The sequence below is a fragment of the Cygnus olor genome, chromosome 28 (assembly GCF_009769625.2).
Source record: "Cygnus olor isolate bCygOlo1 chromosome 28, bCygOlo1.pri.v2, whole genome shotgun sequence".
Classification (NCBI taxonomy): domain Eukaryota; kingdom Metazoa; phylum Chordata; class Aves; order Anseriformes; family Anatidae; genus Cygnus; species Cygnus olor.
In genome coordinates this window covers 1,104,280-1,129,426 of record NC_049196.1, presented here as the reverse complement: position 1 = coordinate 1,129,426, position 25,147 = coordinate 1,104,280, and the positions used below count along the sequence as shown (strand labels likewise).

Genomic DNA, 25,147 nt, shown 5'->3' with positions numbered 1-25,147 from the left:
GGGGCTGCCAGCAGTGGCAGCGGGTTGTGGCCAAGGGCTGCTGCAGTGCGGACAGGGTCTGAGCTCTGCCCTCATCCTGTGTGAGCAGCACCCGCTGCTCGGTGCCAGTGCCACTCATCTCAGCAGGTCACCAGCACAGCACCTCCATCAAGTTCTTCGTGGGGCAATCCGGTTCATCAGCATGAAAATGTGCTCAGTATTAGTCCTGGAAACATCATGTGGTGGTTCTGGTTATGCAAAATCCATTAAGAAAGAGTTCTTTTTTTTTTTTTTATAGTTTTCCTTTAATTTTAAAAAAAATCTTTTCATCACAGCCTTAAAATCAATCAAAGTAAACAGAGCTGCAGCAGACTGGAACAATGTCCCAGAGTCTGTACATATGGAAGGTTTAATTGACATAAAAATCAGTGCAGATTGGTTCCAAAAGCAACAACCCATTCCATTCCCCCCTCCCAAATCCCCTTTGTAAGAAGAGGAAAGGAGAAACTGAAATACAAGTCAGAGAGGAAAAGTCAGATAGATCAAGCAACAATAAAATCAGGTCTGTAAATATTCTATTGAGCAGTCGCAGCAAAAAAATAGCACCTTCAAAGCCCCTTTGTACAATAGATGTGGAAACCAAGGCTTTCCAAGGAGTTTGATGAGTTAGAGGCATGACATGGCGTTTTGCTTATGGGCAGGAATCAGCTCCGCCAACTTCAGCTGTTTGGGCCTGCGTACAGTTAATGGAAGGAAATCAATACCCCTAGAAGGTGATTTATCCATCCCAAGATGAGCATCTGCAATAGTTTAGATTTACTGGAGATACCATTTCTGTGTAAGGATGTGAACTGACTGATGGCAGGGAAAACAAATCCCGTCCCGATCAACCCGTCTCTCAGTGGCATTTCTGTTCCCAAACCACCGAGACGCTCTCGGAGGCGGTGGGGGACCCAAGCCCTTAAATTCCCTTTTAGCTCTTTCTGGAAACTTGTTTTGCTCTGGGCTGTGACTAGTCAGGGGACGAAGCCAGATGGTTCGTTAGGCATGAGGATTCGTTATTCCGGGATTTCCCTTTGCTCTCTTGGTTTGCAGACGATTTGACCCCTTTGAGTGTTGGAAGAAGAGCGGTGGAAGAGGAGCACGCCCTGCTATCATACAGCGAAGCCAACCTTGGGAAGGTCTGACCGGATGGGTGTTGAAACGTGCTCCCGATATCTACGTTCCCCTGTGCTCAGCCGCTGCCGGAGCTGGGTGATGGATGGAAGCTAAGTGCAGAGGAACTTCGGGTGTCCGAGCAAAGCAGGAGACAGAAAAGGGGGGCGGCTGCAGCCTCGCACCACAGCCAGACGAGTTCCTTGGCAAGAGCTGCCCGCATTGTGGCAGCCTTCAGACACCTCCTGCGGCCCATGGCCTGATCCCGGCAGCAGAATCCCTGCAAGCTGCATGGCCGCTGTCAGGAGACGCCGCTCGGAGGATGTCCGTGCAACCCGGAGCCGTTGGTGGGTGCCAAGCACCCAGCCCCGCCAGGCGGCTCCTCGCGGGCCGGAGCTCGTGATGTCCAGAAGAGGAAGGGGCTGGCCACCACCACCTCCCTGCTCTGCCTGCGCTGCTGTCCTTTAAGACCAAACCAACCTTCCAGCAAATAACTAAAACTCATGAGTCCCTGAGATCCTTTGCCAGAAGGCCGGGAGTTGGCTCTGGGCTGCACGCGCCAGCAGCACGCGCGCCCCGGCCGCAGCACCGGGACCAAAGGCAGGCCCTGCCGGGGGCGAGGCCGGGCTCAGGCCCATGGCCGGGTGCCCACCCAGCTCTGTCGAGGCCATGGAGAAGCCCAGAGGCCGGGGGCCTCCCGGAGCAGCTGCAGCTGGGGCAGGGGCAGCCTTCCTCTCGCCGCTTCCTACAGCCAGCACAGCGTGGCCTCCCAGAGCACGCTTCTCCAGGCCTCAGCCTCCTCGTGCTTTACAGCCTCCTTGCCGGTCCCTAAAGCCTCCCTTTTCTCGCCCCCAGCTCTGCAAATTCCCTGCTCCCTTCTTCCCGGCGCCTTTTGTCGGCTGTGGGGTCTTGGAGCTCAGGTGCAAACAGCTCCCAGCCCTCTGGAAACCATTCAGGGGTTGTTCCTGGGGGAGGACAGGAGGCTGAGGGCTTCTGGCCAGCCCCTTCTGCTCTCAGGACCGGCAGACAAGAGAGAAAATCTCAGAAATACATAGCCTTCAAGTTTTCTGGGAGGCTGCAGCCGGAGCAATGAGACAGAGCCCCCAGGTTGGTCCCCGTGGGTGTGCAAGGAGGGGTGCAGGGGCTGGTGCCATGCATTGGAGCCCCCCGAGCCCGACCGAACCGGGAAGGGGCCGGGGTCCCTGCTCCTTCGGTGAGCCTGTGCTTGGAGCGGGGAGAGCTGGGGGAGATGGAGCAGGGGGCAGTTTTTCTCTAAGTTTTCTCTTCCTGCCTTTTTTTTGGTGTGTTTGAAGGGACAGGAGCACACTTAAGAGGGGAGCTGGGGAGAGTTTCCCTGCAATGGAGCCAAGGAAAGCTGTTTCCTATTGAAAAAGCCCATAAGTAGGTGCAAGCTTGTTTAACAGGAGCCCACAGCAGGCTCGAGGCAGATTCCTCAGCACGCTGCAGCTGTGCAGGAAGAAGGGAACGCAGATTCGGGGAAGGGGATTTGGCAAAAGTCTTAAATAACGCTCAAAGTTTTAACACCTGAGAAACAAGCATGTGTCTGGGAGCCTCGGGAACACTGCGCCGCTGTGTGTGCCACGCAAGCAGGACCCCGGGGTGTGGTCCCGGGGGGGATTTCAACGAAATCGGACCTCGGTGGGCACCTTGCACCCTGGTGGGCACCACAGCCCCTGCCCTGAATCGCCCTCTGGGTGGGGAGCGAGGCTGGAGAAGCTCTGGAGGCCGGGCTGCAGAAGGGAAGGGAGGCAGAGGCGATGGGGGAGCAGGCGGGTGGTTTTCTTGCTTTCCACAAGAGTCCCGGGTCCCTCTGAGAGCCCCCGCTGGGCTGAGCAGGAGGAAGGCGGCGGCACTGAGAGCGCCGAACCCTTGGTGCTCCGGCAGATCCGCCACTTCATTGGCAATGCTTTCCCTTGTAAACGTTTGCATAATGCTGTGGATGACAGCTGAAAGGGAAGAAAGTCAGAAACCAAAACGAAAGGCCTTTGGAAATGTCCCTGAAGGAGAAGTTGGGAGCGATTTTCTGGAATAAAGCCAGCCTGGAAATTTCCTTTTTGAAAGGGCGTTTCACAGCTCGACACCTCAATCCCCGACTTGGGCACACGCCGGAGTCAAACAGCAGTCAACACTTCCACAGCACCAGCTCCCGTTTGCACCTACAGACACTCCTGCACCATCTTCTCCAGGCATTTGGCGTGCTCTGGGCCATTCACCAGCCGTCCAGCAGGCAGGGACCTGGGGCTCTTCCCTGCCTCCTTCGGTGACACCGGGCACGGTGCTGCAGGCGGATGTGGGGCCGAGCCTGGAGGATGGGCTCCAAATGCTGAAGTTCTCCCGGCTCGGGCACACGAAGGGATCTTGCTGTTGGCATTCTTGAACTGCTGCCTTAAAAATGTTCTGCTTGCCTCCAACGCCACTTGTTCACCTTGCAAGTTTTCCCTGCCTGTGCAGCATCCCGGGGAACACGTCCCCCTTCGGTGGGCACCAAAGCGAAATGCCAAAACTCTCAGCTCCGTGGCGGGCTCTGCCGTTCGTCCTGCTGGCTGGGGACCAGGCTCAGAGAAACTCTTCGTTTGTGATTTCATTCGCTTGGGAACATCTGGTCTCCCCGAAAAAAAATCACTGCCCAATGCCCAGAGGAGCTCCGAGGGACTTTTTGGAAGGAGCAGCGATGCTGCGGGGAGCTGGGGACGATGGGGAGCTTCTTGGGGTGCGAACCCAGTGTCCCGTGCTTCGGGTGGGCTCCTGAACCCTCCTGACTCCAAAAAACCCGCTGGAATCCTTTTCAGAAGTTTATTGCAGCTTGAAAGTTCTTTGTTATTAGTTTTATTATTGAAAAAAAAGCAAAATTTCTACCCCTTCTGGGTCTGGTCACCGGGGGCTGCGCTCAAGGTGTGGCAGCACGGAGTGACTGGCACATTTTCCATGCACGTGCCGTTTTTGCTCGTAATTGGCTTTTTGTCTCTAATCTCACAAGTCAGATTGACAGGGGAGAACTTTGCAAAATTTTAAATTATCGAAAAAAAAATAAAAAGAATAAAAAGAGGGCAGAATTACAGCCCATTTGGGAGAAGGGGTGGGGGATCTTTCTACCCTTTCTCTTTGCGGTGGGGGGGCGCTTGGTAAAACAAAATGTTTTATTTTGACTTGGAGTGATTTTTAAGGGAAAACTATTTGTTTTTTTATAATACAAAAATATTCCCTAGTGAAAAATAGAGGTTTTCTACTCTGAAAAGTCTTTTATTTTTTTTTTCCTTCATAAGATGCTCCCTTTCCCTGGGCCCTTCCAGAAATGGTGCTTCCTAACAGAAGCAAATCCTGAAAGGAAGTTCAGCTTTGGCAACAACGAACCTTCCCTAAATCAGCCCCATCATCTCCTCCAAACCTCGTTCTAGTTACAAGGAAAAAGGCTTGCACGGGCTGGGCCAAAGAGCTGCTATCGTCCCATGGCTCTGCCCCCGTGCGACGCATCCCATGGGCAGCGGGAAGCAGGGGATGGCCGGGGGGGATCCAGCCCCAAAACCTCATCGAGGCAGCGCCGAAACAGGGGCGCCCTTGGTGACTTAATGAAACAGACACGTGTTTTGGATGACCTCAGTGCCTCTGGAACTGCTCCGGCCCTGTTAATCGGCCGATTTCTGTACTAACGTGGTGCTGAAGAAAGACCAGGGGTGTTCCCATCCTCGCTCGCGGCACCCGCGCGTCCCCATGCAGCGCAATTCACACCACCGGGGTTTTGGAATAGCTTTCCTACTTTGAAGACAAGGCTAACGTTAATGCTGAATGTCACACCAGGAAATTATTTGCATATTTTTCTTGTTCTCTTGATCAAAGAGCTGAATGGGAACGGTTTTATCAGAGTGGCTCACGTGCGTTCCCTTTTAGTCTCTTTTAGGGGTTATGTTTTTTTCCTCTGATGCACCCAGACAGATCCTTCGAGTGATAGAAAAGGTGAGGAAAGATGTTAGAGCAGAAGTGCTGGACGGGTGAGACGTGTTCCCCTGGCCTGCAGCGACGTGAGCTCAGCGGCAGAGCGTGACCACGCCGGTGACGCCGTCCCAAAACCGTCCTTCGGTGGCGGGCCAAGAGCCGTGCCAGAGCCGGGAGCAAGCAAGAGGCCGGGTTTGAAGCCTGTCTGTAATGAGACCTTCAGAAACCCAGTGCCAGCAGTAACGATTCTGACGGGAAGGTGGGAGGAGGAGTAATGGAAACCAAACAGAAATGCTTTCCTTGCAGCGCTGGCGTCTACGCTTCAGCAGCACGGCCCTGGGTAGCGGAGCTGAGCCGGCACAAGTGACGGGAGCCGGCCTCCTGTCCCAGGGAGCCCGGGGTTAAAAGAAAATAGACAACACCGACTGCAGCCAGGAAATAATTCTGTTGGTTTTAATATTTTCAGGGGTTATTTGCAAGGTAGGCAAGGGAATTAGGTTTCTTTAAATAAAAAAAAAAAAAAAGTAACGATTGGATGTTATCACACTGGTGTACTTCGAGCCCTGTGAGACATCCTAACATCCACCTCGTGCCCTTCTGCGTAACGGCGTGCGAGCCGAGCCCCGCGGAGCAAAGCTCTCACCTCGGTGAGCCTGATCCTGACCCCAGGGAGCAGCAGGGCCAACCTGCTGCTGCCCCACTGAGCGAGACTCAAACCCACCAAAACTCCCTTTGGCTCTCGGTTTACAGCCGCCGCCTGCACGCAACCCTGATTTTTCCATTTCCCCTCAGCTCAAAGAAAAGAGGAAAAAAAAAAAAAAAAAAAGAAGAACTGAAAATGAAAAAGCCAGCAAACAACCCCGCCAAACAACCTGCACAGGCTGTCGGATAGATTCAAGGCTTTCATCCTCTATTTGCACAGAAAGGAAGACGTGGAGCTGCTCACTCCCATCGCGTGGGGCTGGGGGGGGGGGGGTCTGTAAAGCATCACTGGAGACAGGGCTGGTTTGGGCACGGATTGCATACCTGCTGCCCTCCCTTTGGAGGGCTGAAAATGTACCACGAGATGAGCAGCCACCGACCCCGGAGTTCACAGCGGGACCGTGCCCGGACGGAGCCGCGCGGCCGCAGTCCAGCCCACGCCGCCGCTGGCTCGCGGGAAACCTGAGGTCAGCCGGAGCTTCCGAGCATCTCCGAGACAGTTCCTGGGTGATGGGGGACCTGCAAGCATTGGCTGGGACGGACACCTTTTGTTTGTCATTTATTTCCGAGAGGACAGTGAGGGAGCAAGACAAGACTCCTGGTCAGGGAGCTGCGGTGCAGGATACAGCTCGGATTTGAGAGCAGCAAAGCCAGGGCTCGTACAGCGCAAGAGCATCCGTCCCCATCGTTACGCACGTGCTGCTCCAGGCATGCAGGGGCATTTTGTAGGAGCTGGTGCTTTCTGCCGTCCTCCAAGCATGACAGAAGCTGGGGGCCTGCGGTGCAAAGGGTGCTTTTTAAAATAGGAGGTATAAACTGCAACTGAATTTATTGGAGCACAGGGTCGCTTCACCGGGGCGGGGGGGGAGGTGATGGAGGAAAGGAAGGGTTCAAGCTTTGAGAAGCAAACTCGGATGAGAACAGGCACCTTTTCACTCTTTTGAACACTGAAAATAATAATAATAATTAAAAAAAAAAAAAGAAAAAAGACCAAACGGCCGCCCTCCCGTGTCCCTCCCTCCCCATCCCAAGGCTTGCCTTCACATCATGCTCTTCCTGTAGTGGGACTGTGAGCTCTGTTTGGGCTTTGAGTCCGACTGCTGCAGTTCGAACTGTTTGTACAGGTCCCTCAGCTCCCGGATCTCCTGCAGCACCCTCTTGGCTTGGCTCCAGGTGGAGGAAGCCTCCCCCAGCAGCCTCTCGGATTCCTGCAGGATCCTCTCAGAGTCCGACTTGGAAGACGAGGAGGAGGAAGAGGTGGTGGTGCTGGTGCTGGTGTTGGAGTCCTTGGCCTTCCTCTTGCCCTCCCCGTAGCCCTTCACCTCCGTCAGCAGTTCCTGAGTTTTTTCCAGTTTCAGTGCAACCAGTTCTTGTATCCGGGACAGCTGCTCCGGCTCCGCGGAGGCAAACTGTGCCTCCAGCCCCCTCCTCAGCACCGCCCGGTGCGCGGAGGAGTCCCGCCGGGACAGGATTTCTTCCATGGAGGCACATTTATTCTTTTCTGAGTGCGAGAGCTTTTTGGGGACCTGCGGGGTGTACATGGTCCCTTTGTCAAAGGAGTCATTGCGCTGCGCGGATCTGTCCCACGAGGTCACCTCCCGTCTCGGGAGGCTCCCAGTCCGGCCCTTCTCCGGCGCTTTGACATTCTCCGAATCCGAGCGGCGCCGGCCGGCGGCGAGATGTGCCACCGACTTGTCCAGGTCCACCCGGAAACTCTCTTCGCAGGTGCCGTGGTCCTCCGGGGAGGCGTCCTCCTCCTGGATCAGGTCGAGGGTCAGCATGCCGTCAGAGGTTGAGGTAGATGCCTGGGGGAGTAGAGGTCTGGGTTAGGCTCGCGCTACCCGGAGAGGCGCTGAAACCTCAGGCGCGCATCCCCTGGGTGTGCGATGATGGAGCAGGGACAACAGCGAGCGTGGGCGAGCGGCAGAACCCCCGCGTGTGCCAAGTCCCTGCTCCTAGCCAGGGCACGGGGTGGACGAACGGTGGGACGAGCCACCTGTGCCAACGCGGGGACACGGCCCCCAGCCCCAGGGACGCCCCCGAGCAGGCCCCCAAAGGAGCATTTCGGTTCCAGCCCCAGGGGCAGGGGTGTCGATGACTCTGCAAGACCTGCGCAACGCGACGGAGAGCGCTGCAGGACCGGAGGGCTGCTCCCGGCAGCCCAGGGGAGCCCCGAGGCTCGTGGCAAGTCGCAGCTCAGGCCAGGGCTCAAGCACCCGCTTATAAATGAAATAGTTAGACGGAATTTTACCTAACCGGCCTGGAGGTTGCCGTACGTACCACAGCCATCAAATGTCCCCGTGTTGGGGGGCGTCGGGAGTGCTGTATTTTTGCTCTGTCACGGGTCGGGTGGGCGAGGTAGCTGTCCTCTTCGACAGTGACCTGAAGTGGTGGCAAAGGCCAGTGAGTGCCCGGGGGCTCAGGAAACCCGAGCCAGTCCTCGCTTCTGACAAAGGGTTGGGGTTGTTGGGGTCCCCATGTCCGTCCCCTCTGTGCCTGGAGTCATTCCTGGCAATTCCCTGCTGCATTTACTTGTAGAGATTTCCGTGGTGGTGATCGATCACCTCTCCTTGCAGCAATCCATCCCACTGCTTTGCCGTCCCGCTCCCTGCTCTAAAGCCTTTCCTGTGCCACGACCCCAGTTCTCTTTCTCTATGGGGGTTTGTGTTGCTGTCCACAAGGACCAGCAGCATTGCAGTGCCAGGCTGCCCATGCTGAGCATGGATGGGAGAGGTCGGGGGGCTAAAATCGTTGGCACGGAGCATTAAAATGTGAGATGGGGCTGAAACACAGGGAAGGGCACGGCCCCGGCACGGGAGGGCTCGGGACGGAGAGGGGCCAAGCTGGGGTGGCAGATGGTACCCGTGGGCTGCTCTCAGCAGGGGACCGTGTTGGTTTTCAGCTAATTCCTTAATTCAGTTCCACTGCGTAAAGCTCCTTTGCAAACCCAAACGCACAGTGAGGACGGGAAGGAAGCCCTGGGAAGCCCTGAAAAGCCATGGAAAGCCCAGGGAAGCCCTAGAAAGCCCTAGGAAGCCCTCCCCTCCACGATCCCAATCCCTGTGCAAGGCATGAGGGCTCGCATGGGAATTCTGAGGCTAGGTGGGTTCAAACCACCTGCAGCTCCAGCAGAGTCCACCCTACAGGCAGCTGCAGCAGCCTAAAAGCATCACCCAAATGTTAAAGCTGAGACCTCGGCATCCCGCTCACCTCATCTAAGATGCGGTTCTTAGCACGAGTGATTGCGGAGTTGAGGGCGTTAATCCAGGACTCTTTCTCTTCTGGACTCACAGCCAGGAAGATGAGATTTGGTGCCTACAAAAGAGGGGACTCAGGTCAGCGCCTAAACCCCTCCAGAGACGCTCTCGCCCCGTCCCTGCCCGCGGGATCCCACGGCACGCCGCGCACCGGCTGTGCAACGCAGAGCACAAATCCTTGCCGCACCCAGCTCCTCCGGCCCCGGCTTTGCCCTCGCCGTGCTGCTCGCTGCCATCTCTCCACTGCCACCGCCAATGGGACAGAGCCACGCAGCCACAGCCCGTCCCCGCAGGAGCAGCCGGGTTTCCCAGCCTTTCATAGTGTCAGACGCATGCTGGGGGCAGAGCGATTTTGAAAATACGGCCTCTACAGGGGCTCCAGGATCCTTAGCTTTTTAAGCTAGATACTCAATAAAAATCACTTCTGGCCTCCGCAGCGTTGTGTTCAGTCATCCCCATTGCTCGTGTCGCTTGGGGACAGCGCGGCCGCTTTCCATTTTTCCCCTTCTCCTCCCTGTCTGCCTTGCACGGTGTTACACAATCGCTCCCAAAGTGCAAGGTGGGCAAGCCTGCCCTGCTGGAGCGAGGAGCGCAAACCCAGCTCCCGTGCGTGCATCGGTGCCAGGGACGGCTCAGGGTGGAGGCTGCCTCCGTCTGCAGAAGGGCTGAGACTCCGGGGTCCTGCTCCCAGGCAGCTGTGCCCCCATTCCAGCACTTTTCAGCTTTTTAGGCAGCGTTCATGGGACAAATCCCCCTGCGGCTTTTTGATGCTGCCCCTTGGCTGCCTTCACTGCGCGCCCCCGCAGCAGAGCCCCTGCTCCTCCCCGCAGCTCTCCCACTGCCACCAGCCCCATGGTGGGGATCTGTGGGTTTTTAACCTTATTTTGTTCTCCTGCAGAGCTCAGGCTGCCCGGCGTCACCCCCAAAAATGCATCAAGCCCCCCAGAGCTCACGGCTTTCCGGGGCTGACTGTGTGCTTGCGTACCGTGTTTCCAGGCTGCCTGGAGTGGGCGAGGGTAAATTTGCTGTGGTTCTTTTTGCTTCTGCTTTTGGACTTCCTGAGCTCTTCACATTTCTCATAATCACTCAGGTCAAACATTTCCTGCATGTTTTTTTCATCTTTTACCTGCAAAACAAAAAAGAAACAGCCGCCGGGCGGGTGTCAGCCGGAGCAGGTGCCGACTTTCGGGGGGTGCCCGACCTGTGGTGAGCGTTGCCCACCCAGGGCACGAGTGCAGCACTGCTAGCTGGTGCTACGCTTGGTTTTGGGGGAGAAACAGAGCTTTTCAGCATGATATCATTAACTCGAGTCGGGAGACGTATTTAGAAGGATCAGTCTCCTGGGTTAGTTCCTGCTTTGCTCCAGGATTCCTTCGGGAACCCCAAGAACGTGGCGGTCACTGCACCACCCCCAAAGTCCCCACGGGGTGGGCAGACTCTGCCCTGTGCTTGCGGACCCCCCAGCCGAGCAGGATGGGTGCAGAGAGGACCCTGCCTGCGGGAGGAGGTGGTTACGAGGGGCGATCACGTTAGTGCTCGCTGCTTTTCCGGAGACAGCACAGCACAAGCCGGAGGGATGAAACTTAGCGCTTCCTATTTTTAACCCGGTGGCATTAGCGCAGCCTGACAGCTGATTTGGGGGGCGGGTGAAGCACGGCCAGCCCCGGCCCACGGCCACCATGGGCGTCCTGCTCCCCAACGAGGGGCTCAGGGCTCATCGAGGCACCGCCGGGGGCTCGGCCTGGGGACCCATGGGAGGTCTGAGGGGGAAGCGAGAGCTGGGGCTGGGGCTCGCTGCCGCAAGCACTTCTCGGTTCTCGTTGTGAAGCCACCAGCCGGCCGCTTTTGCAGCTGCTGCAAGATGTCTCTGCCTCCACATCCATTCCCCTAGCAGCCGTGGGGCGCAGCCTTCCTTTCCGCTGCTGTCTTTAGTGAACGTTGGACCCCCGAGCTTGGCCCCAGGCTCTAGGGCGCAGCCCCAAAAGCGACTGATTTCTGCTCAAAGCATCCTCCACTGCCTATGGGCTGTCGTGACCAGATAGGGAAGTCTCTGGCACGTCGTGCCCACCCGTATTCCCACCCCGTGCATTTCTAATCGGCTTTCCCCTTGTCGCAGCGCCATCCTGCAATCCACCTCTTTCCAAGAATCTTGGCTGAATTCAGCCCAAGCTGTCTGCAGCAGGAGGAGCCGATCCCCCTGAGCCCCGGCTGCGGCAGAAGTCCTTGCTCCAGATGTTTGCTCATGTAGGTCACTGGGACTTCCCCAGCCCTCCCCTCGTGTCTCAGACACCCAGAGCCTGCGCGGTGGAAGCAGGGGAGCCAGACACCTTGCCTCCAGGAGCCCAAACCTTGCCTCCAGGAGTCCAAACCTTGCCTCCAGGAGCCCAAACCCTTCCCTCTAGCCTACCTCAACCCTAGGACCACCTACAGGGGTCTGCAGAACAGACAGGAGTAAGTGGTGGGGGCAAACACCCTTCAGGTGCCACCAGACCGGGGCTGATGTGTGCCGGGGCTGTGGCACCGCGCTCGTCCCCGCGGCACAGCCGGTGACCTGCGTGTGCACGGATCTGTGACAAACCCTAAAGGGCTGAGCCCCATCCGTGGGTGCTAAAGGGATGGCATTGGGGTCCCAAACTTTAGTTTTGGGCCAGGTGGGCACGTTCAGCCCCCTGCGGGGGTTTTTGAGTCCGTGCAAATAAAAAAATCCTTCAGGTCCGTGCTGGCTCTGCGCAGACCTAGCTAAGGTGCTTCTCCGCGTGCTGTGCGTGACATTCCCCTGCTGCTGCTGCTGCAAATATCACAGCAATCCCACGGCAAACCAGGCAGGCTCTGAGCTGCGAGGGGGCTCTCCTCGTTTCCACCAGCAGGACTTTGGGCTTGGCGCAGCCGGGCAGCGCGTGGGGCTTTGGGGGACATTTTAGAGGAAGGAGCCGTGGGCTGGAAGGAGCCGCCGGTGCCCATCCGCAGCAGCAGGGACACAGGGCGATTTCTCCATCACCCTGCGGGATCTGCAGGGGTTGGAGGGGGCGGCAGAGCAGCGCTGGGCTCCGCTCCTGTCGGGGTGACCCAGCGCCGTGCGGCTCCCTCTGAGTTGGTCCCGCAGCCGGAGCGTTGCTGTGGCTGTCCCGTGGGCTCCTTTGTTTTCCTCTCTGCTGAGTGCAGGTCGAGCATAGTTTTTTTTGAAGGAGGGGTGATTTCCAGTCTCGAATGCCAAATTCGAAACTCTTAGAGGAAAGGTTTGAGCTCTGGGAAGGGCTGAACGTCTCCCGACCACAGATCCCATCCCTGTTTGTGCCTGGCTCTCCTGGCTGCAGGGGTGGTGGCTCCCCAGGGCCCACCAGCCCTCCTGCGAGCCTCTCTGCAGGGTGAGGGGCCCTATCCTGCCCACCACCCAGCTTTTCACCCTGCAGGAAAACCTCTGGGGCTCCTGCAGCTTCCATGAGGCTGCCTTAAGGTCTCTCCCACTGTAGTTTTGAGGCTGAGAGCAACCAGGGAGCGCTTGGCTCGGTGTGCTGGGTGGGTTTGGGTCCTTCCTCCCCCACGGGTGTGACGTGGGGTGAGCGGACGGGTCTCAAACCTCCCGGACGGGCAGCTCCTGCCCTCTGCTCTGCAGCAAAAGGAGGCCCCTGAATGCGGCTTAAATTAATCGGTGTGACCCCCCCGGATGGCTGGACGGGCAGATAAAGTTTCACCGGCTCTGAACGCCCCGCTACAGACCAGGGCTGCGTTCTGGGGGCGAGGAGGAAGGGTGGCCACCGAGCCCCCAGGGCCAGCGCTGCGGTTCCCCTCGCGTTCCTTTGGTGGGATTCGCCTGAGCAGCTCCCCGCTGCGACGCGGCAGGCTCGGCGCAAATGCGTAAGGCTGCAGAAAATCACGAGATGCCAAGCGTAACATATCCACCAGACGTTCAAGAGGGGCTCGGGGCGTAACAAGAAACCTGCCAAACCCAGCAGCCCAACGCCGGCAGCCTGGGGGCTGGCATCGGCCAGCCTGCTCTCCCCGAGCGGAGACGAAAGTTTCACTTCAGCTCTGCCACCCAGCAGAGGGACAGAAATTTCTGCACAGTTTAGCTGAAATTAGGCTATCGCTGAGCTGCCGCCTGCTCCATCCCTGGCACCCCATCATCAGCCTGCGAGAAATTCGGCTCTCGGAGCACCCTGCACCCACGGCCCCGGTCCCCGCGCTGTGCCATCCCAACCTGCAGCCACCCCGGCGCGGGACTGGGAGCGTTGGTGCCGCCTGTGCCATCGTGTTGGACGGTGCCACCGAGGCCTTGTGCCAAAAGTGTCCACCTCACCCTGCGAAGTGTGGAACTGAGCTTGGCCGAGCAGGAGCGGGAGGAAGGTGGGATGGGAGGAAGGTGGGACAGGAGGAAGGTGGGGAGGGAGGAAGCTTTCAAGGTGCAAGAGGTGAGGAGGGAAGCGGCAGCAGGTCCCAGCTGGCCAAAAGCTGCTGCTTTACGCACCAGGCTGCCACCGAGCACTGCCGTTGTCCCTAGGCACGGGTGTGGAGCACCGCTCTGAACGCCACGGACACCAACCTCTCTGCTGAGCATGTCCCCAGCACACAGCCCGGCCATGTCCCCGTGGTGCACGGCGCTGTGTGCTCCCCACGAAGCCTCCCTACAGCCCTGCGAGCACGAGCAGCACCAGCACAGGAGCAGCACCTACACCGGAGCAGCACCGGTGCAGCCGTGGCGTGCACAGGAACCGTGCACAGGAGTCCCAGGTGCTGCTCTGCACACGCACATGCTTTTGCACACCCATGTGTGCACACATCCCTGCCATGCTCTGGGCACGCTGCGCAGCGTTTGGTGGTGCCGTAGCGAGCGGGGAGCGAGAGCAGCCGACTTTTCAAGTGCTCTCGTGCTAATTGAGTCGCTGCTGTTGGTAGCAAACAAGAAAAGGTTTAAGAAGCCCCGAGAAGCATTTCCTCATTAACATCTCGTCATCGCGGGGCCGTTCATGCTGTCTGGACAGCCCTGGGCTTCCTGGCAGGAAGTGGCAGGAGCCCAGCTGTGTCTGTGGCGGTCTGGCTGCAATTCCCAAGCGTGGAGCAGTAACAAAGCCGCACTACAAACAGGAGAACAATTACCAGAAATTTGGGGGGGGGGGGGGGGGGGGGGGGAAGAGCCGGTGTGGAGGGGAAAGAATGCAGAAATGGTTTTAAGGAGGTTTTGCTTAGCAGAGAGCCGCTCGCTTCAGCCCATCTCGCCGTGCGTGTTGCTGCCCTGAATGTTTGTTTTTTTTTTTTGGCTGATGACCAAACGCTAAATAACGAAGGGATTTTTTTGCCTAAGTTCGCAGAGTTCAGCTGGTGGAGCTGAGCGCAGGCTCCTGGCCCTGACCACGGGCTGCAAGCCCCAGCTCCCATTTCGGTGCGTGCTTAGAAGGGCGAAAGGCTGGGGCTGGGAGGGCAGGTTCGCAGCCTCCAGCTGATGCCCGAATGCAAGAGCACAGCTCAGAGCCCTGCCTGCGTTTTCCAGGTGTATCAGCTGGTCTAATAAAGCGCAGTTCCCCTCCTTCCAGACCTGGTTTCCGCCAGGGAGAAAGCCCAGGCTTTTATCAGTTGTTCCCATCGCCTCCTAACCAAAATTAATAAACCACGGCCAGCCTCCAAGCGCGGGTCCCAGGCAGGCCCCTGGAAAGGCACAGGGATTCCCAGCTGGTTCCCGTGGGATGCTGGTGGGCTTCTGGCAGCGTGACCCTGCTGGTGGGAGCGAGCCCCTTGGGAACCTGCCCCTGCCCCTCGGAGCCTGCGGGAAGCAGCGCGGGGCTCAGCTCCGCGTCCTGCGCTGACACCTGTGATGGGGGGCACAACGTCCCTGTCCCCTGTGCCACCGCCCTGCCATCTGGCAAAAATTCAGGCAAAAGTCCCTAAATGTCTGCTTTGAATTCATCCAGAGAGCCCTCGGCAGAGCTGAGGGCAGCATTTGGGAGCGCAAGCGTTTGACCCCTTCTGCCTGTACCGCGAACAACGCGCCCGCTGGTCCACAGCAGCCGCTGAGCTTAAGAGGAGCTGACAAGAAACACCGAGGTTAATGCGGGAGTTAGCTTGTGAGCTCCATCCACCAGATCCACCTTGCTCCGGTGGCTTTGATGGAGCAAAAATAATTTATAGCAGAGGACTTTGATCTTTTGCTGAAGCAGGCAATCGAGCTTCCTCGCCCATCACTGCAGAAATCAGGCTGAGTTTCCATCTGCCTAGGGGCCATTCCCACCAGAGCTTTCTGCCCGTGTCTCCTCGGGGTTCCCACCGGGTAATTCCCTCCTTGGCTGCAGCCGGAGCCCCACCGGCAGCGATTCCCAAGCGGAGAGGCCGCCTCCGGAGTGGAGCCTCCTGCACCGCTCCTCGGCGCAACCCAGCAGTGGCTCCGTTTTCTCCAGTGGGCATAATCTGGCGTGTGAAAACCCAAAAGAGGCTCTGTCCTGTTCCACTTGACAAGCCCCAGTTTGTTAAGCCACTGGTGGGAGCCGCGGGCACCTGCTGCCAGGGAAGGGAGCGCGGAGGGAGCCTGAGTGCCGAGGGACGCGTGGCCCCGGGGAGGGGAATTGGTGTGTGGAGGCCTGGCTCTGCCAAAGGTTTTGGTGTTAAAAGTCCTGGCTGCCTTTAGCGGGAAGTCTTGGAAATGCAGAGCAGTGGGCAGGCATAGCAGGAGCGTCCATGCGCACACACACCGGACACGTCCACGTACAAATAGGGATGTCCATGCGCACACCAGACATGTCCATGTTCAAAAAGACGTGTCCATGCACACACCAGACACATCCATGCACAAACCTGACATATCCATGCACACACACGTCCATGCGCACACCAGACACGTCCATGTACACATAGATGTGCCCATGCACACACCAGACGTGTCCATCCATACACCAGGCAGGTCCCTGCACACACACACTGGACACATCCATGCACACACAGCCCAGACAGGTCCCTGCACACACCCACACAGATGTGTCCATGTGCACACGGATGTGTCCACGCACAAACCTGACATATCCATGCACATGCACAGTGTCCACGCACACACACGTGTCCACGTGCAAACCTGACATGTCCACGCACACAAACAGACCTGACACATTGCACACACACACACACCAGACCAGTGCCACGTGCCAGCGGCCAGCGCCACCTCCGACCCTGAGATCTCCGGAGCAGGGACACGGGTGGATTTTTTGTTCCCACAGGCACACACTTCGGTGTGCACGTGCACGCAGCCAGATGTTACCTCTGCAACCACATCGCTACACCACCGCAGATTCTTCCATATAAAGACATAGGCAGTCACTGCTGCGCGTTATTTATGGCCTTTCACACACATACCCGCATGCACACAGCTACAGCACTGCTTCAGCTGCGCACACAGTAGGCTTTTTTCCCCGTAAAAAAATAAATGCACGCTCCCTGAAGCAACCTCAGGTGCTCCTTGCTGGGAGCCGGCACCCCATGGCCGCTCAGGCACCCTGTGCCCGCCGGGACGCGGAGCTCACGGCTGTTAATGAGACGCGGATGGGAGGGACGGGCAGACAGACAGACGGCTTCTTCCTGCACATGTTCCCTGGTGTTGATTCCCATATGAGTGCAGCCTCGCTTGCCCAGGCTTCCCTGCTGCTCAGCCAAGCAGAGCCTTTTGCTCGCGCTTTATTCTGCGCCGTTCAAAGACTCGGGGCACTGGCGAGCGACAACGCCACCCACCCCGGCACAGCCCGGCAGCACCGCAGCCCGCAGCAGCACAGCTGGGCCTTCGGGGTGGCCGGGGCTCTGGAGAACGCTCTCATCTTCCCAGGCACAACCCTGTGTGCTCCCCAGCCCAGGGAAGGCCCTTTGGACTCGCTGGCGGGGACTCCTCTCCCCTTTAGGCACAAGCTCCATGTGGCCAGCCTATAACCAGGCTTCCTTCTGCCCAAACATCTGCCTCCGTGCCGCCTCGGAGCAGGGCCCTGGCACAGCAAAGCGATCGCCCAGGCAGCAGCACGCCACGGGTGAATCCTTCCCCCCCCAACACTCATCGCCGGGCCCAGCAGGTCCCGAGCTCGGATCCATGGCCCCAGAGGTGCGAGAGCTGCTTGGGGGAGCCACGCGAGGCGAGCAGGCCTGCTGCTGAGAGCACGTCCTACAGCCCACGTTACTTCTGGAGATGTGCAGGACCGCACACCGAAGGATTGCCAGCCACAACGCCTGCCTCCCGCACCCGTCTCTCCGCCCAACTTTTCCCAAACCTACACGCTCACCGTGGGTTTGGCTGCCTACAGTCGCTGATTGTTCTCTTGTTTGGTCCATTTACCCAGCAGCATTTATTCCCACCTGCGCTTTGCCGTGCCCCGTGACTCAATTCGCCCCTAAATCAAATTATGCCTTGCGCTCAGGACCCTATTATCTCTCCAGATCCTAAACTGGTCCTAAATTGATCGAGCTGGGCTGGGCAGCATGCCTCTGAGCAGCCCCCGAGCCCTGAATAACAGCCAGACACCACAGGCAGGGACCCACCGAGCCCTGACCCAAATGGGGTGTTTTTACCCCAATTTCCCCACCCTCTCTCACCCCTCACGGTGAGTTTTTAAGGAGGACTCGGAGGGAGGAGGGCTCTTGCCTGGGGGTTCCCTTCCTGATGAATTGATCGAGACAAAACTAAGGGGGGGCAGCTGTGCGAGGGCAGCCGGGGCCCAGCTGCGAGTCGCATCCCATTAAATCTCACGTAAACCCCACAGCAAGCCCCAGGCCCCAGCCTAGAGCAGGGGCACGTTTCCAGCTGCTGGTGAACCCCTTGAATTTCCCCGTTCCTGGGGACAGAAAGTATGAGGGCATGGGGGAGGTTTGTAAGGGGGGGTCCGGTCCCAGCCCCTGGTGGCCGCGGGGGGCTCGGGGCTCGCGGTGCTTTTCATGTTCAAAGGGAAGAAGGGGGGGAAGGGAGAGGAAAATGAAACCGAGCCTACCTCCTTCTCCGAGATGTAAAGCTGATCTCCCTTCAAAACCACATAACGGTTCTTCCAGATTTCCCTAAAAATGCCTTTCCCGCAAAATTTCCGCACCCAGCCGACCTTCTCGGGCTGCGCAGACTGCTGGTTTCCATCCTGGTGCCCCTAACACAAAGGGAGAGGGAAGGAAATGGGGGGAAAAATGGTGTTAATTCGTGCTTTCCCACTCCCCTTCTCCCCCTCCTTCCTTGCCCAACTTCGCTTCCCCTCCCCTGGCCCCCCACCACCGCTTTGCCCCGTCCCCTCCGCGCGGATTTCCCGGAGCAACGACAGCAGCGCCGGGGGGCGACGCGAGCCCCGCGGGCAGGGTTTCACCCCTGCATTATATAAGAAAGGCGCCTGGGTTGCATTCGCCTCCCCCAACGTGCATCTGCTGCCGGAAAGAGGAACGGGGAGATTTGCAACTAATTTTTTTTTTTAATTATTTTTATTTTTTTACTGCGGTGAAAATTGCGTTTTTGAGCCTTTTATCAACAATTAGTCCCAGAGGCGAAATCTATGCTCGGGTTTCTGTTTGAGATTTTTTCCTAGGGGCAGATAAGATCTGTGGGCACGGCAGGCACACGCAGGCGGCACCGAGCAGACACAGAGCGACTGATAGATGGTGTCTGGATTTTATCGTTTCCTTGCGAGCAGAAATGAAAACTGCCTGCCTACATCGCTCTGCCCTGAGCGACGAATTGCATCTCTGGGCAAATCCGAGAGGAAGGAAAGGCGCTGGGCAGCAGGGGAGAGGGAGACGGCGCTGGGCTTGGTTTTGTTTTGATCCGGCTGGGCATTTTTTTTCTCGCAAAGCAAGGGGTTGCGGTGGGGAGAGGGAGCAGGAGACGGCGAGCCCCCCCCCCTCCCCAAAACATCCGGGAGCCTCCCCCACCCCACCGTGCCCCGGAGCAGGACCGATTCGACTCACCCTTTTGGCAGAATTGGTTTTTTTCATCATTCCTTGGTGCGCCGAGCCGGAGGGAGATGGGGAGGGGGGGGGGGGGCTTGGAGAGGGGCTCCCGGCGGCCTCCTCTCTGGGAGAGCGAGGCTGGGAAATACACAGGGCACCTCCGCTCCCTCCCGCTCCGTCCTCGCCCTCTGTAGATTACAGGCGCTCTCCAGTTACATGAAGACCAGCCCGCCTCTGTAACACATCCTTAGCCGCACAGACACCACGTTCCCCCCCAGCAGCCAGCACCACCACCACCATCACTGAGCTCTCGTGGGCTTGCACTGGGCTGGCCTGGGCTCCCGAGCTCCATCTATAGCCGTGCGCGTGTGACGTCTGGGGTTCACAATAAAGGGCGAATCGCAGCCCACGAGGGTTTTCTTCTTTGTTTCTGACTCACTGCTGATGGGCGGGGGGCACCCCGGCAGACGGGTGCCCGCGTCCCAACCCCGCTCCTGGCCGAGGTCGTGGCAAAACTTCCCGGGATGTGGCAAAGCGGCCAGGAGGCACGGGCAGGGGGCTCTGCCCCGACAGCAGCTGAGATTTTGGACGTGTAACCACGGTTTTGGAAAGGAGGCAGCCCCTGGGGGGGCTCGGAGAAGGGCCCACTGCCCAGCACCGGTGCCTGCAGGCAGGGACCTACGTGGTGAGATGTGGGGCACGGCTTCCCAGAACTAAGGAAATGCTTGGCTTTTCTTAAAAACGCCCCTTTTTCTGCTTATTTGTTCTTCCCCGTTTTATTTCTGCAGGTGTTGCGAGTTGAGAACTCCCAGTGTGGGATCACAGACGGGGTTAGAGAGAGGCGCATAAAAAAGAACAAAAAAAAGAAAGGGAGAAACGGTTCTGTTCGGAACGAGGCAGATAAGAAGAAAGAAACAGATCGATCAATCGCTGATCCATCGATCAATCACCAATCGATCGATCCGTTGTTTGCTTCACGGTGAAAATTTTCCAGCCGAGTTGTTAGTCTGGCACATGCCCACACTTTGCCGATTGCAGACTGGATTTTAACCCGAGTACGTTGGAATTAATGCATGGAGAATACTGATGGTGTACTTGAGCAGGGCCGCACGTGTCTTTTAAGGCGTCGGATGGTGGAAGCGCAAATAGCGGAGCGTTTTGGGGGCTTGCGAGCGAGGGGCTGGAGAGACGGAGCCGAGTCCTGCTCACCACCCAAAAGGTGACCACCTACGGCCCCCGGTGCCTGGGGGGGAGGCTCTCTCCAGCGGGAGAGCTTCGTCATGCCCTTGGAGTTGAGCGCCGTGCCGGGAGGCTGCTCCCCTCCAATGCCCTCCCTCAGGATGCTCAGCACAGCCCGGCGTTGGTGGCTGTGGATATATGGATTTATGGATTTATGGATATATGAGTGGATTTTGACTTTTTGAACCAATACACAGTGCCCTAACGCTCGCGGCGCTGGGTGCACCCGGGCTGCTGCTCCCTGTTGCTTGCGGCACGGTTCTGGCCCCGGCGCCTTTGCTGGGCACCAAGGGGAAGGGCAGTGGGTCCCTCCAACCCCTCTGAGCCTAACTACCCCTTGTTAATTAGCGGGTCTCTTCCCACTCCCCCATCAGTCAATGCAGTGTAAAAGGGGCTTTGACAAAACGTGGAAGGCGTTGGGCGGCACAAACGGCCACGCCGCATCGCCCACCCGGCACAACCAGGCTCTGACGTGGTGCCGATGGCCGTCCCCGTGCCTCGTGCCGGGAAGTCACCGAGCGTCCGCCCATGGCCAAGCAGCGGCATGCCCGACCCAAGGAGGAGGAATTGAGCTCGAGCTGAAATCCTCGGGCTGCTTCGGCAAAGCCGAGGGGCGTAGCTGGCTGCGGCAACCCTGTGGCAGTGACTCACGGTGGGAGAGGATGTGACCACTGATTCAGGGCTGGAAACATCAACAACTTGCACGGAAGGAAGGGAGATAGGAGGGAGTCCAGCTCACATTTCCGTGCCTGAAATGGGCGGCCCCACTGCTGGCAGCGACCCGGCCGGTGCTGATGCAGGGTTCGCTGGGCTGGGGACGGGGCGGTTGTGGCCTCCCTGAGCCACCGCTGAGCCAGGCAGGGCAGGGTAGCACATGGAGAGATTCTGCTCGTCCCCATGTCCCCGTCCCCGTCCTACCTGCAGTGAGCCCTGGCTGTCCTGCGATGCGCGCTCACAGCAAGGATGGCCTCGTGCCCAGAGACGCAGGCAACCAGCCCCCAGTGAAATCCCTGCATCTCGCATACCGGAACAGCTAATGGAAGAATTTAGTCCTTTATTAGCTGCTAATGAACTCGACCCATAGTTTAACAGCCTTTGTGTAGACTGGATGCTGGGACGATTTGTTTTCCCAGCTTGGATTTCCAGTAGCTGCGTATTTTTTTGCGGTGGACGCAGGATACATCAAAAGCACCCGATAAACATCGCCGCAGGAAAAAGCAGCGTGTGGCCCCGAGCTGGAGCGGCCCCCTGGGTGCGAGCAGGCCAGGCAGGAGCAGAAGTGTTCAGATCTCGTGTTAAAAAACGACGACAGTCGCTTCTGTAGCACCTGGGTCTTCTGAAGGGTCTGCGCAGGGATCGGGGTCCTGCTGCAGGTGCTGGGTGCTGCCAGGGTGCTGCGGTTCTGCACCACGACTCCTCACTGCTCCAAAAACTGACCCCAAATCCCCACTTGTTGCTTTCTTTTGCATAAGATAAGGCCGTGGTCCAAGAAACAGCTGAGAAACAGGGCCTTTCTGCCCTTGTGGCTGTGTCCTTCTTGCTGTCCTCAGACACCCTGTTCGCTCTGCTCAGCCCTGATGTTGCAGTTTTCCTCCCCGACGATGTGTTGATTCATAACAAACAGCTACCAAAATATCCTCTTGCTGCAAAAGCAGAACAACAAACACCCTCGGTTTATTTATGCATTTAACACCCCCCCTTTCACGCCCCCCTGCATCATTTTGCCTCTGGATATCAAGTGTGAAACTGCTGCTCAGGAAGACGAAGCGAGTTTAATTAGGGCACGTGTTTTTCCTTGTCTTTGAGGACAATTACAGCAGTGCTGTTTGGAAAGGGTAAGCTCAGGGGGGACATCGGACTTTGCAGGGTTCGGGGCTCAGGGTGGCAGCGAGGTGGCTCCCGCAGGGGGCTCCCGGCTCTGCCCACCCCCAGCAGCTCGGGGTTGGCAACGTGGGGCTGGAAGGGGCTGGGAAAGGCAGCAGAGGGATGGGGAAGGGTTTACCTGTAACGGTGAGCGGGTCGGGCTGGGGCCGTGACCTCTTCGGAGCGAGATCCCACAGCCCCCGAGCTGCTGGAGGAGGTCTCAAACCCTGGCAAAGCTGGAGCCCGCCCGGCATGGACAGCAAGAGGGCTTGGGCTGGATGGGGCTGGATGAGAGTGAGACATTTGGGGACCTGGGGGCGAGGCAGGTCCGCAGCCAACCCCTCCAGCCCGCGGAAGGGCCAGGAGCATCCCAAAGACCTCCGGAGACGCAGCCCAGAGCGATGCCCAGCAGCATTTCCAGCACCTTTCTTCCCAACCTCACCTCACCTCCGAATCGAGCTAGCGCGGGTGTCAGCCCCGTGCTCCTCCTGCAATGTTTTCCCTTTTAACCACGACTTTCCTCCCGGAGGCCCAGATTTATTTCACATCTCTTACTTAACGGTGTGCGAGGGGGGAGGAGATCAGCCTGCCAGTGAAACTCGTGGCGTGCCAATGGAGGGGGCAGCTCAAGAGCAAAAATTCGAGAGGCAGGAGAGGTGGGAAACTGCAACCCGACGATCCCAGGGTGGTCAGGGGCTGGAGGGAGCAGTGGGATGGGAAACGGCGACCTGGCGGGGCTGGAAACCACTTGCAGTGCTTGGCCGATGGCCAGGGATTTCGGAGCCGGCTTCAATTCCCCTGGTGCAGCCGGGTCCCGGCACCCATGGGTGCCACCACTCCGGGCAGAGGCGCCGGGTGCGGGGCAGCGTCGCTGGCGGGGGCAGAACCCAGCAGAGCCCCGCTTCGCCCAGCACCGGGCAGATAAAGAACCATGCGTGGAGCAAAATGCTTCACTCCCGAGGTGTTTATAAAGTCCTTCTGTTACAAAGAAAGGCTGAGTTGGGAAGAAAAGGGACTTATTTTTATTTCAGGGGGCCCAAACTAGTTTGATGTTTGCTAAATGAACTTTCTCCACAGTTTTGATTCTGAAAAAACAAACACAACACTCTCCCAACAATTGAGCCGAACGCATTAGCAAAGTGTTTCAATGGCACATTTGCATTTTGCTCTGAAAAAAAAAAAAAAGAAAAGGCAGCTTTGGTGCAAAAATTTCACCCGGGCTCAGCATCCTGCAGTGGCATCGCCTCCCTTTCTCTCCAAACCACGACTTTGCCCTTTGCCTTCCAGCACCTGGGGACGGAGAAGAGCGAGGGGTGTCCTCCCAGCGGCAGCTCCTTCTTGTCCCCGCTCCTTGAGCAGACGCCGGCTGCGATTCCAGGGCTTTTCCCTTTTGCACGGAGCCTGCAGAAGCCGTGGCCGGCCGTGCCGAGGAGAGGAGCAGGGCTTTGAATGGCCGAGGCTCCCCCACGTCGCCCCCGCGAGCGCGGAACAATGCGAGCCGAGCCACAAAAAGCCGAGAGCCTCCCACCTCCTACCCAGGGCCCTGCTGGTTCCTTTTCAGCTCGGCGGTTTCTCCATGAGAAAATGCCCTGGGAAAGCGAGTCTTCGGGGCGGGGGGGCTTTTGTTCGTGATGCCCTAGACCCGAGCCGCAGCTTTTCCTTCCTAAGACGTCAGAGGAAGGCCCCTGGGAGCTGCTTCTCCCCAGCCGGCGTTATATGGCCACCAGGAGGCAAATGAATAACCCCACAAAACGATCTCGTGCATCCATCGGCACGGCAGAAAGCCCTGAAAGAGACGGGGGCGAAGCCCAGGGGCTAAGAACCGAGGCGGGGCCGTTGTCACGCCAGTGCTGACCTCCAAAGAGACCCAGGGAGGACGGGCAGCCCGGGGACGGGTGCTTTGGGACGGACGGGGTGCGTGGCTCCAGCAGGTGCTATAAGGATGTAGGAACGCCGGCGTGAGGTCCCCGGCTCGTAGTGTGCAGCCCAGGGCAGGAGCCTGCGGGTTCCCAAGGTGAGCACCCAAACCCCAGCGCTTCTCCCCGATGTGCGCCTCTGGTTTGGAAAGCCCCCAGGGTTTTGTGTCGGGCTTGGGCCAAACCTGCGCTCGCCGGGAAGCCAAAACCGGGGAGATGGCGAAAGGAAAGGCTTGGGAGTTGGCTTCGCTTGGGAGAGGCCGGTGGAATCCCAACCACCGCGGTACCAGGAGCAAACCTTCCACGGCTGGCAGGAGACGGAGCTGCCCAACAGGAACATTGGAGCCCGCTGGCTAAACAACAGCCAGGCCTGGACACCTTGCCGGGCTCGGCTCCTGTCCCCTGCCTCCAGCAGCCCCACCTTCGAGGACTGCAGCGCTACCGGGCGTGAATCCTACAGGGAGAGCAGCAAAACGTGTCAGCTTCCGAGAAGCGCGGATGCAGGCGATGGGCTGGAAGCCCCGCCAGCACCCGGCCCTTCGCAAACAATGCCCGACGGCCCCGAGCGAGGAAGGAAGCGGTCCCTAACGGTGTGCGTGGGAACCCTGCCCCGTGCCCTGACCCCGTTAGTGTCACACCGGAGCCCCGGCGCGGCTCCGCGGCGCACGGAGCATCAATCCTTCAGCACTGCGGGGAGGTTTTCGGGTGGACGGGCGCCCGAGCTTGGGATGACCTTGCTTCAGGGAATGAAGCCAGAGAAATGAGCCCAAGTTCAAGCACTTTTCGTCCACAGCAGCTCTGCAGAGCTCTCAGGGAACGGGAGGTTCAGTCCCATCTATTTACAGGAAGGCAGGAGATAAGGGAGAGCCCTGCTCCTTGGCAGCAGACGCTCGCAGGAGCCAGGCATCCAGGCTGCTGACGTCTGTTCTGCCTCTTAACCTGTGCTGCTCTCGCAGTTCCCGGACCTAAAATAAAAGGAAATTTGGAAAAAGAAACAACAAAAAAATCCTCCTTGCCTCTCCTGGCTGCACCCCAGGAGCCCCTTCTGGTCCAGCTCCGCACCCCCGAGAGCAGCACCTCTGCTCCCAGCTCCGCTCCAGAATTGCAACGCTCTGTTTCTTTTCAAATCCAGCTTGTTTTGTTACTGCTAGAGTAACTTCGATGAGGAAATCACGACACTTTTTCAGCTCACAACACGGGAACAAGAAA

The 25,147-nt window shown here is 58.2% G+C and overlaps 2 protein-coding genes across 3 annotated transcripts; one reads left to right on the top strand and one right to left on the bottom strand.

Moving 5' to 3' along the window:
• Window positions 1-4,247: 4,247 nt before the first annotated feature.
• PLEKHO1 (pleckstrin homology domain containing O1) lies at window positions 4,248-19,285 on the bottom strand. Of its 2 annotated transcripts, none has more exons than XM_040538921.1 (7): window positions 18,939-19,285; window positions 17,987-18,133; window positions 10,030-10,170; window positions 8,998-9,102; window positions 8,068-8,169; window positions 6,826-7,592; window positions 4,248-6,563 (listed from the first exon to the last, which is right to left on the bottom strand). In XM_040538921.1, the coding sequence occupies exons 1-6, from the start codon at window positions 18,966-18,968 to the stop codon at window positions 6,828-6,830; spliced, it is 1,290 nt and encodes a 429-aa protein (XP_040394855.1). In that variant the 5' UTR covers window positions 18,969-19,285; the 3' UTR covers window positions 4,248-6,563; window positions 6,826-6,827. The 2 variants fall into 2 exon arrangements, with proteins under 2 accessions (XP_040394855.1, XP_040394856.1); XM_040538922.1 differs by having other exon boundaries at window positions 17,987-18,124; window positions 18,939-19,240.
• Window positions 19,286-19,438: 153 nt separating this feature from the next.
• LOC121060809 lies at window positions 19,439-25,133 on the top strand. The gene is made up of 2 exons (XM_040538934.1): window positions 19,439-19,605; window positions 19,709-25,133. The coding sequence occupies exon 2, from the start codon at window positions 22,146-22,148 to the stop codon at window positions 23,070-23,072; it is 927 nt and encodes a 308-aa protein (XP_040394868.1). The 5' UTR covers window positions 19,439-19,605; window positions 19,709-22,145; the 3' UTR covers window positions 23,073-25,133.
• Window positions 25,134-25,147: the final 14 nt, after the last annotated feature.

Excerpts from the sequence above, each read along its gene's own strand:
- PLEKHO1 (XM_040538921.1), bottom strand. The coding sequence starts at position 18,968 with ATGATGAAAAAAACCAATTCTGCCAAAAGG. Across the intron at positions 18,134-18,938 it reads AAACCAATTCTGCCAAAAGG|GGGCACCAGGATGGAAACCA; the intron begins GTGAGTCGAATC and ends CCTTTGTGTTAG. Across the intron at positions 8,170-8,997 it reads AGAACCGCATCTTAGATGAG|GTCACTGTCGAAGAGGACAG; the intron begins GTGAGCGGGATG and ends CCACCACTTCAG.
- LOC121060809 (XM_040538934.1), top strand. The coding sequence starts at position 22,146 with ATGGGGAAGGGTTTACCTGTAACGGTGAGCGGGTCGGGCTGGGGCCGT.